At 43.4% G+C, this 14,965-nt stretch overlaps 1 protein-coding gene across 5 annotated transcripts in view; it reads right to left on the bottom strand.

Moving 5' to 3' along the window:
• Positions 1 to 1,136: 1,136 nt before the first annotated feature.
• The window catches only part of STK39 (serine/threonine kinase 39), a 298,211-nt gene continuing 284,382 nt past the window's right edge, over positions 1,137 to 14,965 (bottom strand). For all 5 annotated transcript variants that reach the window (XM_075933552.1, XM_025177794.2, XM_075933551.1 and 2 more), the window contains 2 exons: positions 13,785 to 13,849; positions 1,137 to 2,628 (listed from right to left, as the gene is read on the bottom strand). In XM_075933552.1, coding sequence (XP_075789667.1) covers positions 2,554 to 2,628; positions 13,785 to 13,849 — 140 coding nt within the window. In that variant the 3' untranslated portion in view covers positions 1,137 to 2,553. The remainder of the gene's footprint in view (positions 2,629 to 13,784; positions 13,850 to 14,965) is intronic.

Consider the following 14,965-nt stretch of genomic DNA (forward strand, 5'->3'; position numbering starts at 1 on the left):
TGAGATACATTGAGCTAGTTGTAAAGCTGTTATTTCCCCCTAGAGTTACTTTTCTTCTACATGCATTTTGTTGTTGTGGGTGCTACTTTACACACAGTACTTTGGTACTTGCAAAAAGCACTTTAATGCAACTGTAATAAAGCAAAGAAGCTATCTTCTGTAGTTAAGACCAGCTTTTTCTTTGTATCCAGGGAAACTTTTAAAGAGTTTTCGTGCTTCTACCACATATCTTTAATAAGCAGCAATACAATAGGTTCCCCCTTCTAGGATACTGTCCTCTACTTCATCATGTATTATATTTTTCCTGTCTAGCCACTTACATACCACAATTATTGTGGTGTCTGAGCTTGCTCCCTGGATTCTTTAGGGCAGCATGGAATTTCTAATTTCTAATCCTGATTTCTGGTGTAGCCTTGGGCAAGCAGCAAGCCTCCCTAAACATAATTTTTATGTAAAGTGAAGGTTACCCATCTATTTTCACAGGAAAAATTAGTTAATAATTATTCAGTACTTTAAAAACCCAAGATGCTGTATGTGCCAAGAATTATTAAGTGCAATCACTGCTCATGTATCTGAAGACTTTTGCTCTTGCTTAGTAACTAATGATCTGTTCACAGCATTACAAGCATGAGAAGTGCTTCATCAGGAGCCAGATGGGTTTATAATTTCCCCTTTTAGTTTACTCCTATTTCAATAGAACCTCCCTTCCTCCATTACTGATACTTCTTAATTACATCTCCTGTCAAACCGTACTCTCTCCCCAAGCACTTTCCTTATTCTGATTCAAAACACCTTGAGAAGGTAGTTCCACAGTTTCAGTTCTGCACTCATTGTTGCCTCCTTCACAAGTACTGCCTCAACACTTGATACTTTCAATACTAGATTAGAGAAAGCACTGAACACCGAGTAGTAGGGAGCAATCCCTCATTGCAGGCAGATGGACAGGAGAAGATAATGACATTTTTTTTCCATTTCTTCTTCTAACCTTTATGGATCTGGTTTCTTTTACAGGTGGCATTTTCTAGAAGCGTACTAAAGAACACAGTTTTTTTTTTTTTTTTAAGAGAGAGCTATTTGCTATATTACAACTGTAAAGTGCACAATACACAGATCAAGGAAACCCATTACGCAATCTATTTGTGCAACACTTTTATTTTCCTTTTACCTTTGCAGTCATCTTTGAATAATTGTGTAAACAATAAAATGGAATGAAATTACACTGAGTTTTATGCAATTGGCTCTAGAACACCCCAACAATTATGACAAGGCATTATAAATAACTTTTTCTTAATAATATATATTTGCCATTTTCAGTACATTAAAGAGCTGCCATTTATCTAGTTTTAGCTAGGAAGTAGTTTAAATGGTAACATCCAAGGAATATACCTCCTTGAACATATGCTCCAAATTTCAGAATCATTCTAACATTTACTAGCTCCATAATAGCTATGTCACAGATTAAGCATAAAGATTACTTGGGTCAGAAGTGTTTCTTTTGTTACAAAATTTTATCTTTTAGTCATTGCACAAACCCCTTTTTCTATTATTTCACTCCACCTTGGTATTTTGCAGAATTTCAAGTAACGCTTGGATTCTGTTCAAGTTTTCTCAACTTTACAAAATAATTTATATCGCTTAAGGATAAACCAAATCAGAGATGGGCACAGTAAGCAGTCTAGCTTAATGGCAATATTTTAATAGCAATTCTTGTTTTAGACTCCCCAACAAAGCTCTGTGTAGGCCAAACTTGTCTAAAGTCTTTGTTACAGTATACCCCATTGTAACTCAGATAAATATATACGGTGCTTCTAGAACTGAGACTATTCTAGATTTAAGCAGCCTCAGGCACATTCTGAAAACATCCATGTCTGCAAGGCACCTCCCACACCCCTGACAATCAGATTGTGGATTGGTTTTTAGACACACAAACCAACAAGCACTTCCTAAACTCATAATTAAATCATTTCAAAAACTAGAAGTTACAAATACTTCCAAGATATACCTGAAACTTATTTTCCCCCAAAAAGAGATTAACTGCAAATAGCACATAATCATATCAGTCATTTTCTTATAGCTAGGTTATGTAATGCATAAATATATGAAAAATAAAATTCACAGTCAGTTTTAAAACTAGAATTCAAGTTTGGCTAATGAATTTTAACTTTAATAATTATGTTCATTTCTAAGTACAACAGAACAGAGATGGTATTGCCAATCAGAAGTAGATAATTAAAACAGTATCACTGAAATTTTATGAAAGCTGAAATAAATTTGATAGAAAATTCCTTTTGTAACCAATAAATACAGCCACCTGAGTGCATTTCCATATGCTTGTCACATAGGGGAAATCCAAATTGATTAGAAACATTTAGTAGCATTTTGAATGTTAGCAGCAGCGGTGTAGCTGAGGGCTTTGCTTCCTCTGACTTAGTGAATTGCTAGAGAACGAAGCAGAATTCAGTGTGGGTGCTTTAATTTTCTTTGCATCTAAGCTGGCCTCCTCACAATCTCACAATTCTGCTGGGGGTGGGGAGGGGTGTCGAGGGACAGGCATCAGCTGACACTTAACTGAGCAAACCCAATCAGTTTCACTTCATCTGGGATCTCAGTACCATCGCAGCCAGAAGCCTGCAAGAAGAAAACAAACATTCATTATAATACGTTGTAAAGGAATATCTGACAATGATGCTATAAATGTTCTCTGTACTGCCACATTAGTAACAAAATGGTTTATTCACCAGACTGCTAGGACTATCCTCTATTACTTACATCAGCATACAAAATGTTTAAATTAATATGGCTAATTAAAAATATTATGAAAAAGCCTACCATTTTGGGCCATGTTTCCACATGATACTCCCCCTCCCCCCACGTAACTCTTCCCTGCACCACCACTAGCCCATGTGAAAGCCGCAACAGCCCCCCTCCGCCCCAGGCCCCAACTCTGCCCATGCCTGCTCTGTCCCTCTCTCTGCCTCTTCATCGCAACTCCTCTGAGTCCAGTGAGAGTGGGGATGGTCCCTCCTGAGTGATGCGCTGAAGAGCACTCACTGGCGGGAAATGGAGCAATGTGATTGGGAGCCAAGCAAGTTGGGGCCATATTGTTCCACTTCTCCTGCTGCTGCCAATGAATGTGTGTGTGTGGGGGGGAGGGGTCGGAGGGAGCAACCCCTGCTACTGGTGACAGACTCCTGCCTGTCCCCAGGCTGCAGCACTGAAGGAGACATGGTTTGGGGGAAGAGGCACAGAGAGGGCAAAGCAAAGATGGAGGGATACAGGGACTGGACCGTGGGGAAATGAAGGGGGTTGTCCCAATCCTCTCATGTGCTGGAGTGGCTCAGGGAGGAGTCTTGTGGGATCGGGGAGGGAGGTTTGTATAATTTTTGGTGGTGCTCCATTAGCCACAACCTCTGACCCCTGTTAACCATGCTCTCTGACCCCCGTTAAACATGCCTCTGGAGGGAAGATGCTCGGGGCAAGATGGACACATGACCAGAAGTAAAAGGTGTCGTCACCCCTCTCAAAGGATTTTTCCCACCATCCAACAAGGATTAGTTTGGCCCCCACCAAACCCCCCTCATGCAACTATCCTGCAATTGCATTAACCCAATGTGTGTGACATTAACTCAGGGGCAGAGAGGCTGGGGGAAGTGTTCCCTCTAACGCTATGTCTACACTCGCGGCTTCTTGCGCAAGAACCCACAGAGCAGCCACACTGTCCGCCTGCTCTTGCGCAAGGAAATTTACAGTATGGCGTGATAAGAGAGAGCATCTTGCACAAGAGCTACGCTCTTTTCTAACAGTTGTAAGCTCTCTTGCACAAGAGGGCAGTGTGGATGCTCGGCAGGGATTTCTTGCGCAAAAAACCCCTATGGCTAAAATGGCCATCGGAGCTTTCTTGCACAAGAAAGCGTCCACACTGCCATGGATGCTCTTGTGCAAAAGCACAGCGTGCACATGGCAATGTGGACGTGTTCTTGCATAAGACTTCTTGCGCAAGAAGCCACCAGTGTAGACATAGCCTAAGAGTTTCTTCCCATTAGCAGAATGAATTTTGTGTTGTGTACCAGTACTGAGTTCATGTGGCTTGTTTGGATGTGGCATCCAAGTTATTAATAAATATTTTATAAACCTTTACCTTTTCTCTCTGCTGCCATGTCTTCTCCCCTTGCTCCATCAGCTCCCCTGGTGCCTGCTGCCCCCCAACCTCTCACCCTCCTCTGCTGTCCTGACTTCTGCCCTTCTAGCTGCCCTCAGCTCTCCTGCGACCTTCCCCCCTTCACCAGCCCTCCTCTGCCCCCTGCCCATTCCTCCAGTAGCCCCACTCTGATCATGTGAGCTACCCCTCCTCATCCTCTCTTCTAACACCTCCCTCTACACACCTGCCCCCTGCCTCTCTCCTCTGGTGCTGGTCCCTCCCATGCAAGTGTCTGCCCTTCTGCTTCACCCCCAGAATCCTTTGGCACCTGCACCTTCCTTTAGCCCTGCACCCTCCTGGTGCCTCCCCCTTCCCTTACTGCCCTCTTTTTCCCACCCCCTCACCACTCTCTGCCCCCATTCCCCTGTGCCCTCACACAAGACTTGCTCCATCCTCACCTTTCTCATGCCCACTCCTTTCAAGCCTTCTCGCACCTCCCCCTTCCTCTTTTAGCCCCCCAATACCCTTACCCTCTCCGCTCCCAGCATAACCCTGTCCCCCCACCCTCCTACTGACACCTCCCCTCCTGCCCTTTTCCTCATTGTCTCTACTTGGCCCCCTGGCATTTGTATCTCCTCCACGCTGTCCCTTGGTGCCTTCCTCTCCCACCCCTTTCCTCTCCCCCTCTGCACAAGCCCCTTCCTCTCCCACCCCTCCCCCTCTGCACAAGCCCTTTCCTCTCTCCCACCCCTTCCCCCACCCTGCCCTACCTTCTGCCTTCCACTTTGCAGGGCCAGAGTCTGCTCTTGGGCCCCAGAAGTCCCTGGACTCTGAACTAGGAGCTAGGCCACGTGGCGCAACACTGCGCCGAGCAGTTTTAAAGTCCTGGGCTGTGACGTCATGTCACGCCCGGGCGTCTCTCCGCTCACCAGTAAACGCTGTGCATGGTGGCAGCAGCAGCCAGCAGTGCGCACTGGAAAGTGGGATCCGACTGAAAGCTGCACATGGCAGGGACGGTTTGGGGTCAGGGAGGACGTGGGGGGGGGAGGGTTGCCAGGGCCCGCTCCAGGCAGGGCCAGGGGAGAGACCCAGCTCCATATATTGCTGGAGCAGGGCCCCAGCTCTGAATATTGCTGGAGCATGGGCACCACGAGCCCATACAACTCGTCGCCCATGTGTGGGATGGCAGTCATATGGCTGGTGGCACCCCTCTCACCAGTTACCCCCTGATGGGAGGGGCCATAGGGCATGCCCTGCAAGGGAATTTAGGTCCATGAGAAAACCTGGGGCAGAGGTTGGGGTGTGGAACATGCTCAGGGTGCCAGATGAGGAGCAGGGGAGGGATGACATTCACCTCCAGGAGCCTCAACATGCTGCCTCCATCCCTCCTTCCCTGAGTGCTATCTCTGTGGCCCCCAAGCTCGTTGGCCAGGAACCACAGCCAATAAGAGCTGTGGGAGGTGGTGCCTGCAGATGGAGACAGCATGCCTGCTTGCAGCAGAGCCACCTGGCCATGCCTCCCAGGAGCAGCAAGGACAGAGTGCTGCTTGCTCAAGCTGCTGGAGGTGAGGACACTCTCCCACTAGAGCATCAGGGGCGCGGGAGGAGTGTGGGGTACTGGTTGGACCCAAAGTCCCTCCCAGAGCCTGTGCTTCACAACTCCTCCCACTCAACTCCCCCACACACTCCAAACCTTTCCTCTTAGTAAACCAGCATTTACTGGCAACCACCCTGCCCTGCCCTCGCCCAGTCCCCTTTTGCCCAGTATTCCAGATAAAAGGGCTTTTACTGTAAATAAATTCATGGAAGACAATGAATGGGCTAAATGGGCCTTTGGTCTGACCCCAGTATATCTGTTCTTATATGGAACTGAAGTAGGCTCAATTTTCAACATGAGGCATGAAAATAGAAATGTGGTAAAGTATAAATACCAATATCTATACTGCAACAGCTAGGAAAAGCTCCAATTAGTTCCAATTTACTGTTCAGGAACCAAACAAGCTCTCATTAAAATATTTTACTCTAAGGAATACTTAAAATACCCTACATAAAATGCAAATCATATTGCACTGAATTACTGTTTCTCTGTTCTTATTCAGATACAATTATTCATGGTAATAGCCAATCTCCTTCCCAGTTCTTGATCCTAAAGTGAAGTCAGAATTATGGAGTTAACTGCAACAACCTATTGCCACTAATTGAATTTCACACCTAGACAACCACATTTCATATCGTTGACCAGCCCCATGCTCACCCTCATGAGTAGGTGCCACAAAAGTCACAAATACTTCATTAAGACATGACAAGAGGGTTAAAAAAGCACAATTAGGATTTCATCCTTTTTTGCTTTCCAAATATAACTTTTTTAAATCATCATCAAATAGGCAAGCAAAGTTTATTATATACGCGGATTCTGTAATTCTTAGATATTATATAGTTAAGATAATACTTGCTGTTTAAATAGACACCCAAACATGAATGCAAACTGAATAGCCAGAAAGTAACAGACATGTGCTAATGAGCAATGATAAATAATGCAAGATTAACTTGCACGCTTTTCAATCACATTTACCAAATCAGTGGACAGCGAATGTCTATTTTTAACAGAGTTCCTCACCTATGCAGTAACAGTTCTTTGAGATGTGTCCTCACGGTTACTCTGCTCTGGATGTTGGTGTGTCCTTGTGTCAGTGACCAGAGATTTTTTTGTAGCAGTGACCTGCCGTGCATGCACCATGGTGCCTCTTCATGCCGTTGATATCAGTTAGGCATGTGCACGGTGCAGCTTCCTACATTTCTTCTCTATCCTGAGTCTAGCCCCAAAAAGGCTCCGAAATAGGCCAAAGAGGGAGGGTCGTGGAGCACCAATGGGGACACACATCAAAGAACTCCCGTTACTGCACAGGTGAAGAACTCTATTTTCTTCAAGTGATGTCCCCGTAAATGCTCCACTCTGGGTGACTACAAAGCAGTAGTCGTGCCATGGAGGCAGGTTTGGAGCCCTGCTAGTGTAACTGAGGATAACACTGCTTGCCCAACTGCTGAGGATTAGGGTATCACAGAGGTGAGAGCACAGTGTAGTGGTTGTCTTGCAAATGTTTTCTAAAGGCACATTTTTGAGGAAGGCTGTTGAATAGGAAACCTCTCTGGTAGAATAAGCAATGATAGTGACTGGTGGCTGTTTGTTACGAATGATGTAGCAAGTGTGCATACAAGATGAGATCCACTTGGATATTCTTTGTGAGGAGATAGCTTGACCTCTGGATTGTTCAGCAAAAGATAGGAAGAGTCTGATTTCCTCCATTGTCTTGTCCAATCCATATAGAAAGAGAGTGCTCTTCAAACATCAGGGTGTATAGTGCCACTTGGGATAGATGAGTGTGCAGTTTAGGAAAGAAAGTAGGTAAGTATATGGGTTCGTTAATGAGGAAAGGAGATGGGACCATCGGAAGGAATTTGGGGTGTGGCTGAAGGATTACCTTGTCCTCGGTAAATATCATGTATGGCAGATCGGCCATCAGTGTTGCTAGCTCCCTGACTCTCCTGCTGGAAATGATGGCTACCAGAAAAGCTACCTTCATGGAGAGGTGTAGCCATGAGCAAGTTGCTAGAGGTTCAAAAGGAGGCTTAGTTAGGCTTTTAAGGATGTGGTTCAGGTCCAATATAGGGACTGGAGGCCATACAGATGGGAGAGTATTTTGGAGACCCACAAGGAAGTATTAAGTAAGAACCACTGAAAAGGAGGAAGTGCCATAGCTGGTTCTATGAAAAGCTGCTATTGCTGTTTCATGGACTTCAATAGGGCTGAAAGTGAGGCCCATTTCTTTTAGTTCCAGTAGGTAGTCTAATATAATGGGGAGAGATATAGTATGGGGTGGTGTGGAATGGTTCTGTCTGATCCACTCAGAGAATCTTTGCCACTTGTACACAGGTAGGTTTTACTCATGGATTCTCTTCTATTATTCATTAGAATTTGTTTTACTCTTTCTGAGCAGGTGTTTTCGGCATTCTAGAACCATGAAGGAGTCATGCCTGGAAGTGGAATCTGTCTGGATCAGGATGGAAAACCCTGCCATGATGTTGGGTCAGAAGATCGCATTGTGGAGGAAAGATGCGAGGATCTGCTAGTCTGTGCAGGTAAGGGAACCAGGTTTGCCTTGAGCATGCTGGTGCAACCAAGATTACATGAGAGCATTTTTGTCTGATTTTCATGATGATTCTGTGTTTTAAAGGGATTGGTGGGAATCTGTATAAGGAGGTTGAGTTCCATTTCAGGAAGAAAGCATCACTTAGAGATCCCTTCCCCAGGGCTGCTTTGGAGCAGAATAGGTGGCATTTTCGGTTTTGAATAAGTCTATGTCCGGCTGCCCCCATTTGATGAATACTATTTTGAGGACTCAAGAGTCAATCTCCATTCATGGTGATTGGGGAAGATGCAGCTGAGGGTGTCTGCTGTGATGCTGAGTACCCCCAGGAGATAGGTAGCTATGGGGGTGATGGTGTGTAATGCATAATTTTCATCGTCTCAGTGCTTCTGTGCACAGGGAAGTAGATTGGGCACCACCTTGCCAGTTGATATAATATAAGCAGGTGGTATTGTCTATCGTGACATTGATTATTTTGTGAACTACATACTGTAGGGACGGGATCGGGGGGCGGGAGGGAACATCAGAAGAGGAAGTAGAGGTGAAGGGAATGGAATAGCCCACTTTTATGAGCTCTAGCATCCATCTGTTATTTGTGCTCATTGGTGTAAAAAGGGCCGTAGGTGGTGATTAAACTCAAGTTCTCCAGTTGGTGATGTAACAGGGATGTGTCTCTGACTCCCAACCAAATCTTCAAACTTCCTGCTTAGATAATGAAGGGTGGGATGTTGTATATTGTTGCTGGTGCTGCGGTCTTCGTTGTTGGAGTCTGTGTTTGTCTAAAATCATATTGAGGTTGCTGTCTATACTGATCTCTAGGTCTTGAATAGGTGTTATATCTGAACCTCTTATTAGGTGGTATGAACAAGCTGAGATTTCCCAATGTTGTTCCAAAGTCCTTCATAGACTATAAGACCTCATCCGTTTTCGTGGTGAAAAGGTTAGCTTTATTGAATGCAAGGTCTTTTGCTGTAGGTCTCTGAATGCCTGGAGCCACGAAGCTCTACGAATTATGGCAGTTGCGGTGGTGCATGCTGTGGTGTTGGCAACATCCATGGAGGACTGTAACACTGTGCATGAGATAGTGTCACCCTCCTGCATAATACTTAGGAGTATTGGTCTTTTGTGCTCCAGTAGGAACTGGAGGAGCTCTTGTGGCTTGGAGTAATTTATATAATCATAATCAGCGAGCATGCCACTATAGTTAATTGCTCTTAATAGTAGGGTTGCAGAGGAGTATACCTTTCTGCCCATGATGTCAAGCATCTTATGTTCTTTGTCTTGGAGAGTAGACCTCAGGTTTGGCTGTTTGCTCTTGTGTCTGGCTAAATCAATGACAAGGGAATTAGGTGGTGGATGTGAGAAAAGAAAGTTAATGCCATTAGGTGTAATAAAGTACTTACAATCAGCCCTCTTGTTGGTGGGTGTAATCAATGCTGGGGTCTGCCAGATACTATCGGCAGGGTCCATGAAGATCTCATTCATTGGTAGAGCAATCCTTGACGATGTCAGAGGTTGCAGTGTATACAGAAGTCTGTACTGTTTTACTTGTACTTCTTGCAGGTCGTGTTCCTGTCACCCTCTTGAAAAGCTTTTGGAATTGTTTTGCGTCATCCAATGGTGGAGGGATGGTAGGGATGATAGCCTCATCGGGTGATGAGCTGTGTATCGGGGATGTATTTCCCTTCTGAGAGGGAGTCTTCCACCTCTGATTGTAAGACTTCTGGGGAGTTCTGTGCTGTGCCCCTGGGTGCAGGCTGAAGGGACTGCGGTGGTCTTTTCACTGGTGTGGAAGGAGCAGTATGATGGTTCCTGCGAGACAACCAGGTATCCCATGGGTGCCACTGTTCGTGATAAGGAGGTAATGGGAAAGGCCAATAGTGTGCATACCAACGAGGTGGTAGAGGTGGATGTGATAGTCTAGAGGATCGAGAGTCCCAAGGAGGGTGTCGCTGAGTAGGGCTGGAGTGCTGAGATGAAAAGTGGCTATACAGGCTGCTGCCAGCCTCTCAGTGAAACAGATTGAACTGGTGACGTTGGTGAATGAGCAGACAGCACTGATGGCGTAGAAGATGGTGCCTTCGGAAGAGGCATGGTGGTGCAGGGTTTCTTGGGCACCGCATGTAGTGCCGTCTCCTTTGTCAATTTTGGCATGGACTTGTGGTGTTGGGCTGGCACCATGGATTCTACCGGTGTGAGTGGTGCTGATGTTTTCTGTCTGGGATCCAAATGAGCTCTCTTCAGAGGCACTGAGTGTTTAGACAGTGCTGTGCCAGAGGTGCCAGGCTTACTGCCAATGTTCACTCTAGCTGAGGTCAGTGCTGGTGGTAGTGATTTTGCCAGGGAAACCCAGGTTTTCACATTTTGTTTGTCAGAGGAGGTAGAGGGACACTCTTTTCCATACCTCTTGATTTGATGTGTTCCTTGCCCCTGGGCAGAAGAGCCGTTACGCTGTGGATGAAGAAACTTTTCATATAGGTATGTCTTCAGCCTGTTGACAGTCACATCGAGCTCTAGCTGTAAGAATGGAGCAGTATGCACACTTTTGAGTCAAAGTGAGCCTCCCCGAGACACCTTATGCAGGAGGCATGAGTGTCTGAGACTGGCATAGCCTCCTGGCAAGAGTCACAATGTTTGAAGCCTGGAGATCCAGGCATGGGGACAAACAGGTGACAAAACACAACGAATGAGTTGTTCTGTTTTTTTTAATAATTTTTTTTTGATGGATAGAGTAGGAGTTTAAACTTGGAATTAAGGATAAAATGGAGGAGAATTAACAAATTTTGGTTTTTTTTTTTTAAGTGAAGAAAGGGTGAGTCAATGGAACTCCGTCTGCTACCGGAGATTTTTGTAGCAGCGATCTGCCACGTGTGTCTAACGGTCACCAACAGCATGAGGAGGTGCCACAATGCATGCGTGGCATGGCAGGTCACTACTACAAAAATCTCCAGTCATTGGCACGAGGATGCACCAGCACCCAGAGTGGAGCACCCATGGGGACATCACTCGAAGAACTTCAGCTTCTCAGGAAATATTTACTAGTGAAAGAGAAGCGTGTGTGCTGGATAAAGTTCAGTGTCAGGCATTATTTTATTAGCATCTAATTCCATGACCTGAGTGAAAGAGAAGTAAGATCGCATATTAAATATGCATTTTAAATATACTGATGGATAATAAGAAATTGGGAGGTATTAAATTTTGGGAGGTTATAAATATTAATAGGAATTAGATTCACTCTTGAAAAATATTTCCTAATGAAGAACATCTGTGGGAGAACTATCTAAATAGAAGAGAGTCCCTCACAAGATAACACACAGGGTCCAACCCAGTAATGTTAACAGGAGATAGAACTGCAATTGAAAACGGGGTAATCCTAAAAAAAGTAGGTTGATTGTCCATAGAAAATTTAAATGACTTATGACCTGGCACCTCCCCAACCCAAAGACGACCAACTTCACTTTGGACCATACATAAGACCTCTCTTCATAGGCCAGGATAGCGATACTTCTTCCCTAGAGGAATCTGGATTATTGTAAGCCACCTTGTGCACCTCAATATCAACAAACAAATACACAAACTGAAGGGATGTCAGAAAAATGGAAGAACACATGTCAGGTGGATTTTTTTGGATCAACTATTAAACCAACTGAATGCTATGTACCTAGCCTGGCTAAATACTAACACAGGGGAAAGACAAAAAATAGAGGTCAAGTGGCACAGAAATAGAGACACTGTTTATGGTATGGGATTAATAGTATGAAATTAAGGAAAGGGAAGTTTTAAACCTATGTTAACACTTTTTCCTGAATGACTGGTTCCATGGAACAATCTCAAAAGGGACTAGGCAGAAGCCCCATTTATTATGTCATTTTAAAATGACAGAGGGAATAATCCTACACCAGCAAGTGGATGGACTAGCTAATCTATACTCACACCACGAAAAATCCAGTCTCTCTAAAAATCCAACTTAGACTATTACCCATCATGAAGTTACGTATTTTACAAAGAAAGCACCTCTCTGCATGGCCTCTTGTCTAGGAGGCATTTATTCTATTCTTTCATAACCAGCAGGCACTCTCAGCAAAGAGTGCTAAAAGCTAGAAAGTTAATTGGTAGCAGTATTATTTACATAAGTAATTAATCAACAGCTTTGGCTGAACACATTTTTACCTTAATTTTGGAAAAATGCAAATATAGCATTTTAGAATTGGCTTCATTGATGTTCGTCTTTGCAATGTAAGATTACATTTTTATTAACACATCTTGCATTGTTTTGACAGGTACATCAGGCAGCAGATCATCAGGCAGATGATCATTTCAGTCAACTTGTATTAACATGTATTAAAAGCAGTAAAATAGTAAGTTAGATCAAACCTGATTATGTGCCATTTCTATGACAACTATTTGGTACATCTTTACTTCATGTTTATTTTGAGTGACCTGAATGCCATTCCCACCTCGCTATTTCACAGGCATTGAGGGACTACAGTCATTACTGACTGGTGTGAGTATGCCATAAAAACAGGCCTGTCCATTAAAGCCCATTATTGTGATTTGATGGTTGGAGTTAGTGTTACTTCTTGTTCATTACGCTTCCACTTGAGTGGCTCTACAATACCTCCCAGGCACATCAGACCTTTAAATATTCACCTTGTACAATGTGCTCTCTTCCCCCCTACAGCTAAGAATACATGGCTCCACAGGAAAGCTTTATTAGGAGAAAGTAGCCTTGAATTCACTTCAATTCATATACAGAGTTCGGATCCATTGCCAGAGAACAGTACAATGATTGTCTGCACCAAAATTCCCAACTTATTTTACTGAAGGAGAGCCTAGAGTGCAATACTGTAGCAGGTTGGCCTTTACTGAGTTCTCCTATACTCAACATGGAAACCATTGCAGGGACAAAGATTGTATAATTGTCTCTATTGTTTTTCCACCCAGAAAGCATGGTCTATTCACACAGCAATTCATTTTTAAGTTATGACCAGGCTGACACATCTACACAAACCATCCCTTAGAGCCACGGTTATAGAAATGCATTCTAGGACCCTTTGCAATGACTTCTGGGTAGCTTCCAAACACACACTTAAATATTGAGGAAAGCATTTAGAAGCCTGAATTTAATGTCTTTCTCTCAGCATAGATCAGAACCCTCATTGGTTCAACTGGACAAAGGTAAAAAACGTGTGCAATTTTTTCCAACAAGCTAGTGCCACCAGCAATTGCAGCATATTCAGAACAGCTGTGTATCACAACAGAATGTACTATCTAGGCATTATCAGATCATAGCAAAGAGTCATTTCTTGCAATGCTGTTTCAACTGTAGAAGAGAGGGCTGATTTTGCTTTTGGTTTGTGGGCTGCTCTAAATGGTTTAAAAATGTTTAATGTTCTGAATAAAAACCCCGCCAATAACAGCTCAGCTGTTAAAAAAGCTGGTTTCAAATCTTAGTAAGAGTTTTCTGTGTATTATTTTGTCACCAAGAAGATTATACTTACCAATTTAAAAGTCAATGTTTTCAAGGCCTTAGGATCATCTACTATCTTCTGTAAATTAGCAGCAACTGTAAAACAAAGTATGAAAAGTGATGTACACAAAAGATAGTATTAAATATGGTTCACCTTTCAAGGCACTAATTCAGACATGAGTGTTAGAGCAATCTCTCTAGCACACACGTCTTTGTAATACATCACTTAGATGGTTACAGTCAGGCTACAAAGAATGATACAGTTAATAACAGGGCAGCACACAAAGGCCTAGGAATACACTATGGTGTACAATCTTTAGTTTCCAGGAAAGTGGAGCAGGGGGAAAAGAAGCATCTTTGTGGGGGCAATGATACATTTTTCCACTCATGTGGCCTTTTGTTAGTTCATGACTAAGATTTTTTTCTCCAGTAACTGTATCTGCAGTGTTAGAGTACTTATTGAGTGCAATGGTGTAGATACCCTGGAAGATTATAGGCACTCAGCAGGAAACTGGCCAACATGGCCAGTTCAAACAAACACTGTGGCAAGTTTGGCTTTCTGAAACAGCAAGAAAAAAGAATAATTTAGAAAGCACATACTGTGTCTGTGTACACCAGGAAAGCTAAATGACTTTGTGACCTAAAAACAGCTAATATAAATAAATCAACACAGAAAAAAAAATACTGTCACCAATATTTTCTGCCTCGTGACAAGGATTAGAAACTCAAAGAATTGATACCCTACCACCAGGAGTGGTATTAGAACTATTTTTGCCTTCTTAAAAATAGAGAGGACCAAAAAAAAAAAAAAAAAAAAACCAGTAAACCCCTCACCAGTGAAAGTACTTGACATGTCTATTAATCAATTTATTTAGATGTTAATCATCTCAGATCCATTTGGCTGGTTTGAAGTTCATTGGTTTGTTAAACCTACTATACTAAACTCTCCACAGTACAGTATTCTGCACTAGCTATTTCAGAATAAATTTCTGTCAGACTCTGTGCAATGAGGTCTTATGAATATGAGCACCACTGCTAGGACACCAGCATGAGAGAAATTTTGCTCTCAGCAGTGCTGTAGAGTTGATATGGATTCTTCAACAGAGCACAAAAAGAGTAAAAGTGGTAGAGATTTCTGAATTCATTGGATAGATTAATTCAGCAAAACGGAGAAGGAAGAAATCGAATATTTTCTTCAATGTTTTTTTTTTC

The sequence above is a fragment of the Pelodiscus sinensis genome, chromosome 7 (assembly GCF_049634645.1).
Source record: "Pelodiscus sinensis isolate JC-2024 chromosome 7, ASM4963464v1, whole genome shotgun sequence".
Taxonomy (NCBI): domain Eukaryota; kingdom Metazoa; phylum Chordata; order Testudines; family Trionychidae; genus Pelodiscus; species Pelodiscus sinensis.